This window comes from Ovis aries, chromosome 26 (genome assembly GCF_016772045.2).
Source record: "Ovis aries strain OAR_USU_Benz2616 breed Rambouillet chromosome 26, ARS-UI_Ramb_v3.0, whole genome shotgun sequence".
Lineage (NCBI taxonomy): Eukaryota > Metazoa > Chordata > Mammalia > Artiodactyla > Bovidae > Ovis > Ovis aries.
Genome location: NC_056079.1, coordinates 2,541,555 through 2,556,286, shown reverse-complemented (window position 1 = coordinate 2,556,286; position 14,732 = coordinate 2,541,555). Strand labels below are relative to the sequence as shown.

Below are 14,732 nucleotides of genomic sequence, written 5' to 3'. Positions count from 1 at the left end.
CTGTGTGGGTTTACTCACTGGCAGTGAGTTTGCCAGGTGGCACAGTGATCAAGAACCCTCCTGCCAATGCAGGAGATGCAAGAGAGGGGAGTCTGTTTGATCCTAGAGTCAGGAAGATCCCCTGGAGAAGGAAATGGCAACCCACTCCATCGTTCTTGCCTGGAGAATTCCATGGACAGAGGAGCCTGGTGGGCTGCAGTCCATGGGGTTGCAAGGAGTCAGACATGACTGAATATACTTACACAGTAGGCAGATACTCAGTGAGGGTAAATGTTTAAAAGGGAATATAATCCATATTGATCACAACTCCCCATAAAGGTAAAATGAAGCCTTGCATTTATACTCTCCAGAAATCCTTTATGTGTGTGCTTAGCCCTCGGGGAAAGATTGTCAAAAAATGAAAGGAGCTGAAACATATTTATTTGATGCACTCAAGTTATCCTTGAGCCTATATTTGTATTATTAATGATTACCCCATTCCACACACACACTCACACATATTCATAACAAACAGCATTTTCTTAACTGCAATCCCCCCCAAAAAGAAAAGAAAAACATTTCAGTATAACATCTATATCGATCACTTGAAAAGCTGTGAAATTCCGTTCCAGAGGTTTCTGATGTTACAAGGGGCTTTGCTGATGGAGTGAACGAAGTTGACAAGCACAAACAGAAAGCAATTCAAATGGTGGAATTATATGCAACAGAAGGAGATATAGATAGATGATTTAGAGATATTTGGAAGGTCTGCTGAAATAGAACATTTACAATATTTAAAGCTACCAAGACACAAGCTACAAAACACAGCTACAAGACTGTGTGAGAGAAAGAAGACAGCTTTGTACTTATATTTGGAAGAAGATAGGTTTTTAGCCTTGGAAGGAAAGCTATGACATACCTACCTAGAAAGTGTATTAAAAAGCAGAGACATCATTTTGCCGACAAAGGTTCATCTAGTCAAAGCTATGATTTTTCCAGTAGTCATATATGGATGTGAGAGTTAGACCATAAGGCAGGCTGAGTGCTGAAGAATTGATGTTTTGGAATCATGGTGCTGGAGGAGACTCTTGAGAGTCTCCTGGACAGCAAGGAGATCAAACCAGTCAGTTCTAAAAGAAATCAACCCTGAATATTCACTGAAAGGACTGATGCTGAAGCTGAAGCTCCAAAACTTTGGTCACCTGATGCAAAGAGCCAACTCATTGGAAAAAAAACCCTGATGCTGGGAAAGATTGAGGGCAAGAGGAGAAGGGGATGGCAAAGGATGAGATGGTTGAATGGCATCATTGAGTCAGTGATGGACAGGAATTTGAGCAGTCTCCAGGAAATGGTGAAGGATAAGGAAACCTGAAATGCTGCAGTCCATGGGGTTGCAAAGAGTCGGACACGACTAACTAAACAACAAGGTTTTTAGCAAATGTGTCCTTTAGTGGTCCTATAACTGGACAGGACTTCTCAGGGCATTTTTGTGAAAATTATTTAGCCTTTCTTGAGCTTCATATTCTCAAAATGTAAAACAGTGTCCAGATCATTCTCATGTCGCAGAAGTGGGTGAACATTTGAATGAAACATGCAAGATATCCGGCTCAATGCCTGATACATGATCCACCCTCACTTCCTTGCAGCAGGTGCTGCGATTAGCATGGAACTGTCTTGGGTAATCATTACATTCCAAGCACAGGGCCTGGCCCTTACGGATCAGGAAACATGTTTTCCAGTTAAGTTTAGCATCATTGATTCACTGAGGGTAGTACAAGATCAGAACTTCCTTCCTTGATCGTCTTCCCAGCATAAAAAAAATCACCTTTAACTCACATGAATTAAGCCCACCTCCTTTTGAGAAGCCAGTTCTCCCATCTCTTCCTAAAATGTGGTGTCATTTCATTTTACTATGAATAAAGTATAAAAGTCAGGAAATCAACCACAACAGGAATTCTGCAGTTTATTGTCATTTGAAAAATGAGGAATGTAATTTTATCAGAGGAGTTTTTTCTGTTTTTCTATGATAATCATTGACTTGAACATTAACAACTTGGCTATGAGTCAATCAGCTTTGGGTTTTTTTTTTTTTTTTTTCCGAGCATTTTGCATTTGCTGGAGACTTAAAGAAATCAAATCCCTGCTCTCATGGAGTTTGCATTCATTTATCCCACAGAGAAACCACGGGAAGCCTGTTTTGACCCTGGAAACATAATGAATGGGACGAGGATTGGGACCGACTTCAAGCTCGGCTCAACTGTCACATACCAGTGTGACTCTGGCTACAAGATCGCTGACCCATCTTCCATCACGTGTGTAATTGGAGGGGACGGAAAGCCTGCGTGGAACCGGGTCTTGCCCTCCTGCAATGGTACGTACCGACGTGTGGGGCCATAGCTGTCTTCAGGGATAACTTGCCTCTGGAACTTGGACCCTCATTTGGGAGAGGGTCTGCACATCAGTCCTCTACCCCTATTAGTGGGGTGACCCTGCAGAGCATTGTGGGATAAGGATTTGGACTTCCTTGACCGTTTAATTTAATTTACTCAGGTTTCTGGGAGAAGAGTATTTTTCTTTTTTTTCTTAAAAATATAAATATATATATTTTAATTGGAGATTAATTACTTTACAATATTGTATTGATTTTGCCATACATCAACATGAATCCACCACGGGTATACACATGTTCCCCATCCTGAACCCCCCTCCCTCCTCCCTCCCCGTACCATCCCTCTGGGTCGTCCCAGTGCACCAGCCCCAAGCATCCAGTATCATGCATCGAACCTGGACTGGCAATTTGTTTCATATATGATATTATACATGTTTCAATGCCATTCTCCCAAATCATCCCACCTCTCCCTCTCCCACAGAGTCCAAAAGACTGTTCTTTCACTTAGATAGTTGGTCATTTCTAACTGTGAAAACTGTGCATTGTATTAAATTCAAACATGCTTTGAACTTATGAGGGATCACAATAAATTCTCTAGTCACAGACTCAATGAAAAAAAAAAAAAAGAGGTCACATTTAGGCAATAGATAAATAATCTAATTTTAAATTAGAGGTTTTTTCCATATCTGAAGACCCATCAAGCAGTTTCTGTTAACTAGTCATCGTATCTGTGTGCATAAAACATCAAAGAATGATTTTCCTTATTTATTTAAATTTAAATAAAACTTAAGAATTCCAAATAATTAAGCAGAAATGACCTTTCCCATATTTCATTTTGGATATCTTATGAAGAACAGTGCATTTGTGCTGAATTAATGTCTGTGAATTACTCAGATCATCAATTAAGCTAAGTGAATGTTGCTATATTTTAAACATCTCTGTAGTTTATATATTAAAGAACATATTTTGGACTAGTTTGTTTTAAAGGCATGACGTAATTTTTCTTTCCGTTGCCTGCAGTTCTTGTTCATTGAGGTTTCCTACTGAATTAGAACAGAAATGGAAACACCCTCGAGTCTCTTGCATGAGTCAAAATGGCTTCGGTTTATGTTGGTTTTGGTTTACATATATCCCAATTAACCAAATGGATGAGTTAGTTTCTTGTTACCATCTGCAGTGAATGCTGTTGCATGTCCTTATTCATTTAGAAAATGGTCTGTTTAATACGTTAATTACCAAAGAGCAAGAGTATATTTATTTTCCTATTATTATCATAATAATATAAAAGAATTTCTAGCATAAGAAAAGCGATTCCTATTTCTCAGATTAACACAGTAACATGGACAGAATAATTATTACTAATTACACGAGAATTCTCTATCTATTTTTCTCAATTACACCAATGTTTGGTTGCTTTGAAGTGTATCATGCAGGTTTGGTGCTTATCTTCAAATCTGGGGAAGAATGTATAAGCACAGCACAATTTATCAAGGTAGCAGAGAACCTAAAACGCCACGTCTGTTTCCTTTCATTTCATCCTTTTTAGTTGTCATTGTTTCCTATTATCATAAAGTAATATTCTTTCATCCTATTTGTGAACAAAGTAAATCTTTGCAGAAATACTGGAAGACTCCTTCTATCAGTTTAGATGTATCACTTAATTTTTTAAGAAATCAACCACACAAATTCAACCATGTTATTTCTGAAATATATATATATATATATGTATATATTTCAGACTGGTGGGCTGCAGTCCACAGGGTCTCAAAAAGTCCAATATGACTGAGTAACTAAGCACAACAGTTACACTTGAGCAAATATATCAGAAGATATGATTCCTGATTGATAAGATCTCTGTGTGATCATTTGGCCATCCAAATGTTAGCCCAGTAAAGATTTATTTCCACTTATCATTTATCCTTGTTTAAAATTCAAAATAGCTTAACTTTTTCTTACAGAATATGGATATTTGTAAAAAGATCTGCTTGAATTTTATATGTCTAAAATAAAGTAAATTTTTGTCCTTCATTTGTACTTATCTTTAAAAATTTGAATTTTGAGTGTTTAAGAAAATTTATATGTATAAATATAAACATATACATATATATATATATATGTATTTTGAAAATAATGTATGGTTGACTTTTTAAAAATTAAGTGATCCATTTCAACGGGTAGAAGTCTTCCAGCCTTTCACTGAAAACTTTGAGCTTTGAAGTTTAGCATAGAGAATTTCCTCCATGTAAAAGTAAAAACATTTTTTTTCTACTTAAGATTGTTAAAAAAAAGAAGTCATGGCAATTGTTTTAGGGTGATAAAATTGCTCTGAGTTAAGACATTAGCATGAAGGCTGCTCTTAGCTCAGTTAAGTGAAATCTCTACTAGTGTGAAGCTATCAGGTGTCTAAGCTGTCCTCGTTGACTTCCTAGAGCTTGACTTTTCTTTCCAGGCGCATAGAGCAGGCCCTGGGAAATCTGCGCAGTCATCAGTGAGGCACTTTGACGCCAGCATCAACATCTGAGGAGCTTTATTCATCCTGGCCATCCATTAGGACTTAACAGTGTGCTAATCAAAAGATTAAGCATGTTATCTCTGATTTCTATCATTTTTAATGCTTGAAAACTGTCACACCTAGAAGAAATAAGCTATAGAAATACGAACTTTTCAACAGACTGAAAATGATTATGAATCCAGATCACAGAAGGTGTCCAGGATAAGGAGGCATGTAGTCAGGCCACAGAGGGTGGAATCAGTGTCACCTCAATGGATACATAGCATTCTAAACAGATGAGCAGACATGGACCTCTTTTAAAGTAAAAACAGGAGAAATGGAAGGATTTGCGATTTAATCCAAAAACTGGGTCTTTCAAAACTGGAATTGAATTGGATGTCTACTTTAAGATGCTTAGCAATAGTATTTTAAATATCCAGGCTACAGTTGTTGTTGTTGTTGTTTTTTTTTTCTCAGCAAGTGCAATGCTGAGAGTAAATAAGATGATCAGAGGGAAAATAAACACAGAATCTTCTCTCACTGAGCTGTGCACGTAGCACCTCAGCAGTGTACCTGCCTTAACTTTCTACTTTTGCGTTCCTTCAGCTTTCAGTGGGACTTACAAGAAGGGACCCCAGATACACTAGTAACTATACCTGTCACTCTTGAGCTGAATCTATGATGAAAGGATAGCAAAGACTAAAAATGGTTATTTTTCTTTTAGTCTCATAGTAATTAGACAATTACAAAATGGAAATAATCTTTGTATCACTTAAGTTAATATGGTGTTTGAGATCAACTGGAAAATCCTAGTGAGACTTTTGAAGTGACTTAAGAATTTGTCCTTATTCGACCTGTTCCTGCTTTCATGAGAACTGTTTTCATTATTACTTTAGCATGTCTGAGAACGTTCTTAAAAATAATATTAGGTCCTCCTCTTAAGTTGAGTTACTTTTATTCTCACTTGCTCAATCTTTGCTTTTCTTCCTATTTCACTTTTGATAGAGACGTAAAATCAGTTTTTGACTATGATACTTTGTTAGGTCTTTGAATATTCATGTTGACGGCAGAATGCTGTCATTTTTAGGTCCCTGTCACCTGCCGTGTGGTTACACACAGCACATAATTCTCGATTGATCTCTTTCAGCCCCCTGCGGAGGCCAGTACACGGGATCGGAGGGGGTGGTCTTGTCACCCAATTACCCTCACAACTATACCGCCGGTCAGATCTGCCTCTATTCAATAACGGTACCAAAGGAATTTGGTAAGGTTTTCTTATTTTCAATTCACTGTCATATTTCTTTCTGTGATAATATTTCCATCATTTTATAAACAAATGCATCAGCCCTTGATTTAATGAATTAATATAAAAGAAGATGATGTGTGACAGGTTTTCCAAAGGTGTCTCATACAAGATCCACTGTAGTGGATGTAAAATGCTTAAACTTCCATCTCGGATTCCAGTCCAGAATAAGCAGAATAATTTTGGCTTTGTTCTTGTTGTTGTTAGGAAGCATTTTCTCTTTTGGTTGTTTGTGTGTGAGGAAGATCATTTCCTCACATGTGGGCCAGGGGAACCTGAGCAGTCTGTGAGATACTGGCATGTATATTGATTATTGATTATTCTGGAAATCACTGGGTCAGTGAACCCACCTTTGAGTGACTGCAGATGTAAAAGTAGGCAGTGCCCTGTCTGACCCCTCTGAATCTGACATCCCGTTTTCTTCCTGAACTTGGCCCTGAGCCCGTTTTCTGGGACGGCTTCATGCCTAGATGGCCCTACGCTGACAGGCTTCTGGTGGCTCCCTCAATATCTCCCCCTCACTCTAGACCGGGAAGATACCTCTGTGTTGGATTCGTTCCCAGAGTCAGAACAGAATAGCTTTTATAATTTTGTGGAATAGTTCCTTTCTCCCAGCAGTAAAAGTTAAAACCCAACATACTCTATAATTCTTTTCTTTACACTCAAAATAGCAGCCACCCTCTCATAGAAATAAAACTGACAAAAATTCTAAGGTTCCATTCTGTTTGAGGGCAAACATTTTAAAAACACAATTATGTGATGAGAAAGTTAATTGCTGCTCAAGAAACTTGCATATGGGAGACATGATTTCTATGAACTTCTTTCATATTAATCACAGGCTTCTAAAAATCTAATAAAAACCTCCTCCAGGGACCTACTTCAGCCTCTGGTGGTTTAGATCACCTCATAAACAGTGCAAGGCAACGCACTCAGTATCTTAAGCTCCTTCTTTCAGGCAGTTCTCAAGGGTGACTGAGTTTCCAGGCAAGGCTTCCCTCGTGTCATCTTGCTGTGTTAAAAAAAAATCAGGTGTCTGATACTTAGAGGGTGATGGATGTGATCACAGAAACCAGGGCAGAGAGACCAGACTCCCAAGAAGGTCCACTGACTCTATCAGTAAGTGGAAAATGGAGAATACCAATTTAATTTAAAAACTGAAAGACTGGCTTCAAAATATTTATTTTGTTATAAAAAATGAACAGTAAAACTTACTAGATTTCTACTCTTTATGATGACCAATGCCTCTAAAATCCTGTGTTTGTTGTTGAGTCACGGAGTTGTGTCCAATTCTTTGTGACCCCTTGGACTGCAGCACACCAGGCTCCCCAGTCCTTCACTGTCCCCCAGGGTTTGCTCAGATTCACATCCATTAAATCGGTGATGCCATCCAACCATCCAACCTTTGTTGGATGCCATCCAACCTTTGTTGTCCCCTTCTCCTCCTGCCCTCAATCTTTCCCAGCATCAGGGTCTTTTGGAATGAGTTGGCCCTTGGCATCAGGTAGCCAAAGTATTGGAGCTTCAGCTTTAGCATCAGTCCTTCCAATGAATATTCAGGGTTGATTTCCTTTAGGACTGACTGGTTGATATTTCTACTGGTCAAGGGACTCTCAAGAGACTTCTTCAGCACTGCAGTTTGAAGGCATCAGTTCTTTAGCTCTCAGCCTTCTTTATGGTCCAGCTCTCACATCGGTACACGACTACTGGAAAAAACACAGCTTTCACTATACGGACCTTTGTCAGCAAAGCAATATTTCTGCTTTTTAATATGCTATCTAGGTTTGTCATAGCTCCCCTTCCAAGGAGCAAATGTCTTTTAATTTCATGGCTGTAGTCACTGCCTGCAGTGATTTTGGAGAACAAGAAAATAAAGTCTGTCACTGCTTCCACTTTTTCCCATCTATTTTCCATGAAGTGATGGGACCTCATTCATTTCTTTATTCTTAAAAAAGCATTTTGTGCCAACCTATCCCTTCATTTTCAGTGGTGTTTGGGCAGTTCGCCTATTTCCAGACGGCGCTGAATGACCTGGCAGAGCTGTTTGATGGGACGCACCCACAGGCCAGATTGCTCAGCTCACTCTCGGGGTCTCACTCAGGTAAACCTTCAGTGAGCTCTTTCATTCTAGTCACACAGCCAGGAGAATTAATATTAAGCTTGTCTATTTTAATTTTCTTTTGTGGAGGAGAAATTTAATCATCTTTGAATTTGCTTGCTTACTTAGTAAAATCTTATTTTCAATGTAAAATTTCAAATGCATCGTTATCCCACATATAAAACCATCTGACTGTATCTTTTTTTTTAAACTAAGAACACAAAACATTTAATACCTATCTCAGAAGAAAATAAAAATATCAGAAAATAAACACCCTGTTATTTTCTATCCTATAGATGATCTCTGATTTTCCCTCCAGGTGAGACATTGCCTTTGGCCACATCCAACCAGATTCTGCTCCGATTCAGCGCGAAGAGCGGGGCTCCAGCACGGGGTTTCCACTTTGTGTATCAAGGTGCGTCTCTGCCCTCTTTGCCCTCCTCCCACACCATACGTAGCATTGTTTTCAGCACCAAAAACATGACTTGTACTTTATTTAATAATTGAGAGTTTGAAGGCATCTTCATAATTATAATAACATTATTTGATAAAAATATTAAAGTGTTTTCTTTTGAAAATTAAATATGATATTTCTAAGACAAAGATACAGTTGTGCTTCATTTTTTGACAGGATCAGGGAACAGATATTTCTGAGATTACCTTAGTATAGCACTCCACAATTTGCGAAATAATTTCAATATTGTAACATTTTCCTAATTAAGTAAAATATTTCATAATAGATTTTAGTAACCGTCTTAATGAAATACACTTAAAGCACATTGCGTGATTCCAAACCTTGCTGTAAAACTAATTGAAAATGAAATGTACTAAAATCGAACTAAACCCAAAATACCATCCATGTTTCTATCACTGGAGGTACCTATTTTATTTTGCTTAAGTTCTAACTTTAGGCAAGTCACATCTTTACATTTATTTTTGAACTTGGAGTTTATTCAAAATTCTTGAAATTGCTCAAAGGTTCTGGACCATGAAGATTTCTTTCCTGTTTCTAGTTCACCTTTAGATTGCATATCCATTATGTGAATTTGAGAATACACCCCATGGACTGAAAAGTTTGTCCACTTTCAGAGGGACAGGGAAAGTCTCTAGATCTAAACTGTAATAACTGTCCAGCTGAGATCAGACAGAGGTTGTCATTTTCAGAGATACAGTAACTTCCTGTTCAAAGTGAGAGGAATACTTAGCGTTTCTAGATCCCAGTGTTCCTGGAGGCTGGAGCTATTGCAGGCGGCTCTTAAACATTTTCTTCAGCAAAGGAGGAGAATAACTTCCTGGCAAAAATGTCTTTCCTTTAATAAGGACTTTTTCAGAAAACATCCTCGACAACTTCATGGTTTTCATCAAGTTATAGAGAGGAACAGTCTGTCATGTCATTCATAAATCATTTATGATCATCACACACTGAGAAATGCATGGCCTCAAAATATTTCATGATAAAAACCCTTTGGCATTCAGTAATAAGATGATTTAAAAGTCATAGAAAGAGTGAGCATGTTTGACAGGTCAGGAGAAAGTGAAAGTGAAGTCGCTCAGTCGTGTCTGACTCTTTGCGACCCCATGTACTGTAGCTTACCAGGCTCCTCTGTCCATGGGATTTTCCAGGCAAGAGTACTGGAGTGGGTTGCCATTTCCTTCTCCAGAGGATCTTCCTGACCCAGGGATTGAACCCGGGTCTCCCACATTGTAGACAGACGCTTTATCATCTGAGCCACCAGGGAAGTCTCTCAGGTCAGAAGTACCTCTAATCCAGTTTAAGAAGCACTTGCTTGTGTGACAATGCTGTTACATTAAAATTAACTGCATTGTTCAAATTAAACTTTTGTTAAAATGTAAATAACTAAACCAGTAAATATGGCCTTTATAGTAGAGGGTACAATTTAGGCAACTCACTTCTCACCAAATCCTAATTTTCTTTAAATACATGCTATATTACTTTGCAGAAGCAAATTCACAAACCAAACTAAGCTGGTATGACATTTAAGGAAACTGGGCTACTTGGTTTAAGTACATATTTTTGTCCTGGAAAAACTTCAAGTGCCTGGCATTGTCTGCCCGATTAGGGACTTCCTTTAATTTTTTATAAAGATTAGAAAATTGATCAGATTATCAGATAAAATACCGGAGGCACATGATCCTACATCTATCCTGTCTGCAAATGCTATCTTTAGAAGTCATGGTTTTTAAAATGACATTTCTTGTTTTAAGACAACATATTATCATTAATTTACAATTGGATGTGTTCAGTGGCTCAGTTGTGTCCAACTCTTTGATAGCCTATGTACTGTAGCACACCAGGCTCCTCTGTCCATGAGATTTCCCAGCCAAGAATACTGGAGTGGGTTGCAATTTCCTTCTCCAGGGGATCTTCCTGACCCAGGGATCATTAAAATGTATGAAATTCAGAAAAGTAGAAAGAAAAGCAAATTCTTTATAGAAGTAACATATTTTCCTTGTGCTTGAGAATATATAATGACTATAGCATGTTCAGTATTTCTTCTAAGATTCCAAAGTATCTCCTTTTCTTGCTTTGTTATTGCAATTAGTTTATGCAAAAGTTGACGTCTTTTTATCAAAGCCCAATCCTTTGGAGCTAAAGAATTAGGATCTTGAATGCAATTTATCAATTACTCAGAAGCACATGGGAAAGTTTTCAATCCCTCTCGAAAATGAATTGAACATTGCCTTCTGAAAGATAGTAGTTAAGTGGAAGCCTAGAAATTATTACAACTCTATTGTGTAAAAACTTTCTGAATATTGCTTCCATGTGCCACTTACAGCTTCATTCCTCCATAAGTTATTAATGCTTAAAATTGTGCAGGGACTTCCTGACTTCTGTGGCTGCAGGCTGTCTAGCCCTCGTTCACAGACAGCCCTGTTGTAAAGAGCTGTTCAGGGTCCCATGAAGAATGGGTGCAGGTGTCAGGCGCAGAAAACCTATGGGTGATCCAGGCACGCTCTCTGCCCCTCTGTGTGGTCCTGGTTAATAACACAGAGACATTGCTGGTGAGGATGCTGCTGTCCTAATCTTGTGAAGAAATGAAAGTATGGAGGCTTCTTTATTATTTGTATTTTTTATAGAGTGTTGTAACTGTATGTTTTTGTTGTTGTTGTTCAGTTACTAAGTTGTGTCCAACTCTTTGTGACCCCATGGACTGCAGCTCACCAGGTTCCCCATCCCTCACCATCTTCTGGAGTTTGTTCAAGTTCATGTTCATTGAGTTGGTGATGCCATACAACCATCTCATCCTCTGTTGTCCCCATCTCCTGCCTTTAGTCTTTCCCAGCATCAGAGTCTTTTCCAGTGAGTCAGTTCTTGGCATCAGGTGGCCAAAGTATTGCAGCTTCTGCTTCAGCATCAGTCCTTCAAATGAACATCCAGGGTTGATTTCCTTTAGGATTGACTAGTTTGAACTCCCTGCTGTCCAAGGGACTCTCAAGAGTCTTCCCCAGCACCACATTTCCAAAGCATCAATTCTTAAGTGTTCAGCCTTCTTTATGGTCCAGCTCTCACATACCTACTGGAAAAACCATAGTTTCGACTATTGCTGGTTTGTTTTTTTTTGGTTTTTTGTTTGTTTGTTTGTTTGTTTGTTTTGGCTTCCCATGCTCCTTGCAGGTAGAAGGATACATTCGTAAAGTGAGGCAGGTAAGAGGGTGATGGAATCTTTCACCACCACAAATTCTCTAAGCTATAGACATGAGCAGACAGCTGTCTTACTGCACCTCTTTTAGGGTTGAAGGAGAAAAAAAAAGAAAACAATGATAGCAATAAAATAACCCTGAAGGCAGGCAAGAATAATTTATCCAAGTAAAGCAGTCTTTCCTTTTTCACTGAATGACAGATGAACATATTCTATTTCTCAAAATCACTCTGTTCTCATAGTTGAAAAATCTGTCCTGACAAGCCAGTACTAGTCTGTGAATTCAAACATATATCACTGAATTATGCACAACACTTTATGCTCAATCTTCTTTGTAAGAAGTATGCATTTTATAAGCTCTTGATACAACATGTGAATTTCTTAGAACTGGAATACTAACTTATAATTTATGCCATCTGAGAAAAGATGAGGCCTGGGAAAAATCAACTAAAACATGTATCTGGTTGCCTAGAAAGGATGTCAAGCAAAGAAAACCTTAGTCTAAATTCTTCCTCCCAAACTTAGAAAAAGCTTTTCCACTCCCTGTTCCTGTTTTCCCCATAGTCAGAATATTGCCCGTTTTCAGATCATGAAAGTCCCAGAGAATAGCACCCAGTCTCTGCACAGCGCAGTCCATGCCCTGAGAAGCCAGTCACGTGTTTACCACCCTCTGTTCCAGGCAAACCTCATCCCCTTCCACTCAGCCCTGGCTGATCTCAGTTTGCTTCACAGCATTCACTGAAACACGGAGAATAATTGCTTGTTGCTGTCATTGTTGTTGTTCAGTTGCCAAGTCGTGTCACAGTCTTTGTGACCCATGGACTGCAGCACACCGGGCTTCCCTATCCTTCACTTTTTCATGACCTTTGTTGAAACTCATGTCCATTGGGTTAGTGATGCCACCCAACCATCTCATCCTCTGTCATCCCCTTCTCCTCCTGCCTTCAATCTTTCCCAGTATCAGGGTCTTTTCCAATGAGTCAGCTCTTGGCATCAGGTAGGCAAAGTATTGGAGCTTTAGCTTCAGCATCAGTCCTTCCAATGAATATTCAGGGTTGATTTCCTTTAGGATGGACAGGTTTGATCTCCCTGCTGTCCAAGGGACTCTCAAGAGTCTTCTCCAGGATCACAATTTGAAAGCATCAGTTCTTTGGCACTCAGCCTTCTTTATGGTCTAACTATCGCATCCATACGTGACTACTAGAATAATTGCTACTGGCATGAAATTTCTCTGTGGTATGGCCTGAAATCGCCAGGTGAGGACACGCCCAGAGGATGGGCTGAAAGGGAGCAGCTGATCAGTATGGCTGGACTTTCCCCCCAGATGCCACAGGCACTTCTGATGCTTCAAGATTCTAGGTTTCTCTGCCCCATTTTCTCAGATTCTTAAAACTGATCTCTTTACTTTTCCAACTTCTTCCTCTAAAATATGTTCTCCATCATTTCATTCAAATGCAGGTATTATTCATTTATTGTTATTTTCCTTAAACATACACAACTCTGAAGTTTGTGAGGAAAAGGTTAATAGCAACATGTGTACAGATGACCCCTGATGGTATGTTTCTCCTCATTCATGAGACCCTGGAAAAACACTGTTGGAGGCCCTTTGACAAGTGTGGAAACATAGCCATAAGTAATGGTGCTTCTCAAATAGTTCAAGACAAATAGACCAATTAAGGTTAGAGATTTCTCCATATTTATAAAAAAAATTGTCAAGAACTGACTGTAGAGTATCATTGTATTTATTTGTTTGCTTCTCCCTCTCATGCTACTGTTCAACTGTAACACAATACTCAGACACTAAAATATGACAAATATAAGCTGTGAGCAATATGTTTACAATAGAATATTATATTCTGTGTTGTTTTCAGTTATAGAAAAATATTCTGTAATATCATTAATTTTCTCATAGTTATTAGATAATATGCAATTTTATTAACTTTTGCCTCTGATAAAAAATATTTCAACACAGAATTGAAGCTTAGTTTATTCAAAATAGTCTTCTGACTTCCATTCTCATACAAGTGGTTCCAGCAATTTACCCAAGTGGTGTCAGTTATTGCTCGGGTTCAATTCAACCCAAGGTGCCAGAGTATTAGGAAAAGCACCATAAAGACAGAAGGATTCTTTGTAAGTAAAATGCCCCCCTCAGAGGGCTGCACTTTCGCAGAAGGTACTCAAGGACAGGAGGATCAGGATCCCGAAGATGATAAACATGAACTGACTCTCAATGCAGGGACAGAAGCCAACATGCAAACTCCCAAGTGCGTAGCTGGTGGATCTATTTCTCAGAGTGTCGGTTTGGGGTAACCCACCCCTTTGCCCCTGAAGTGTGTTTCAAACTTGATCTCGTGCCTCCTTTTGTAAACAGGAAAATTGCTTATAGTGATCACTGCCTACATATCAGTATGTAGATCAGAATTCTGATCTACAGCCTGAGTGGATGCCTCACTGGAAGGAGGCTCACCTACCATGCCCAGGGTCAAAGACCATGAGATCCACACGCTGTGGGGAACATGGGGACAAGCAGAGAGCTGGGGGTGGCTGCAGGAGGCAGGCCTGTGCAGTGGAGCTGAAGGCGCTGCCGTGGGCTCAGCGCTGTCAGGGCCCTCTGTGGTGGTGGGCATCGTCATCCGTACGTGGATGTGGGAGGGACGGGGCAGGGCTGGCTGGGATCAGTAGAGGTGGCAGTCCTGTGAATCTGGGGCGGGGGATTTGGGGTCTTTGTGCGGCTCGCACAGTGCTCCCAGTGTTGCCTGTGATCACAAATATGCAGTGGCCTCCGAGACTGTGTGTGGTCCGCAGAGGGAACC

At 39.4% G+C, this 14,732-nt stretch overlaps 1 protein-coding gene across 1 annotated transcript in view; it reads left to right on the top strand.

The window, feature by feature from the left end:
- Positions 1 to 14,732, top strand: part of CSMD1 (CUB and Sushi multiple domains 1) — a 2,070,567-nt gene that overhangs the window by 1,816,072 nt on the left and 239,763 nt on the right. Inside the window, exons 30-33 of the mRNA XM_042241416.1 lie at positions 2,156 to 2,350; positions 6,007 to 6,123; positions 8,147 to 8,260; positions 8,577 to 8,672. Coding sequence (XP_042097350.1) covers positions 2,156 to 2,350; positions 6,007 to 6,123; positions 8,147 to 8,260; positions 8,577 to 8,672 — 522 coding nt within the window. The remainder of the gene's footprint in view (positions 1 to 2,155; positions 2,351 to 6,006; positions 6,124 to 8,146; positions 8,261 to 8,576; positions 8,673 to 14,732) is intronic.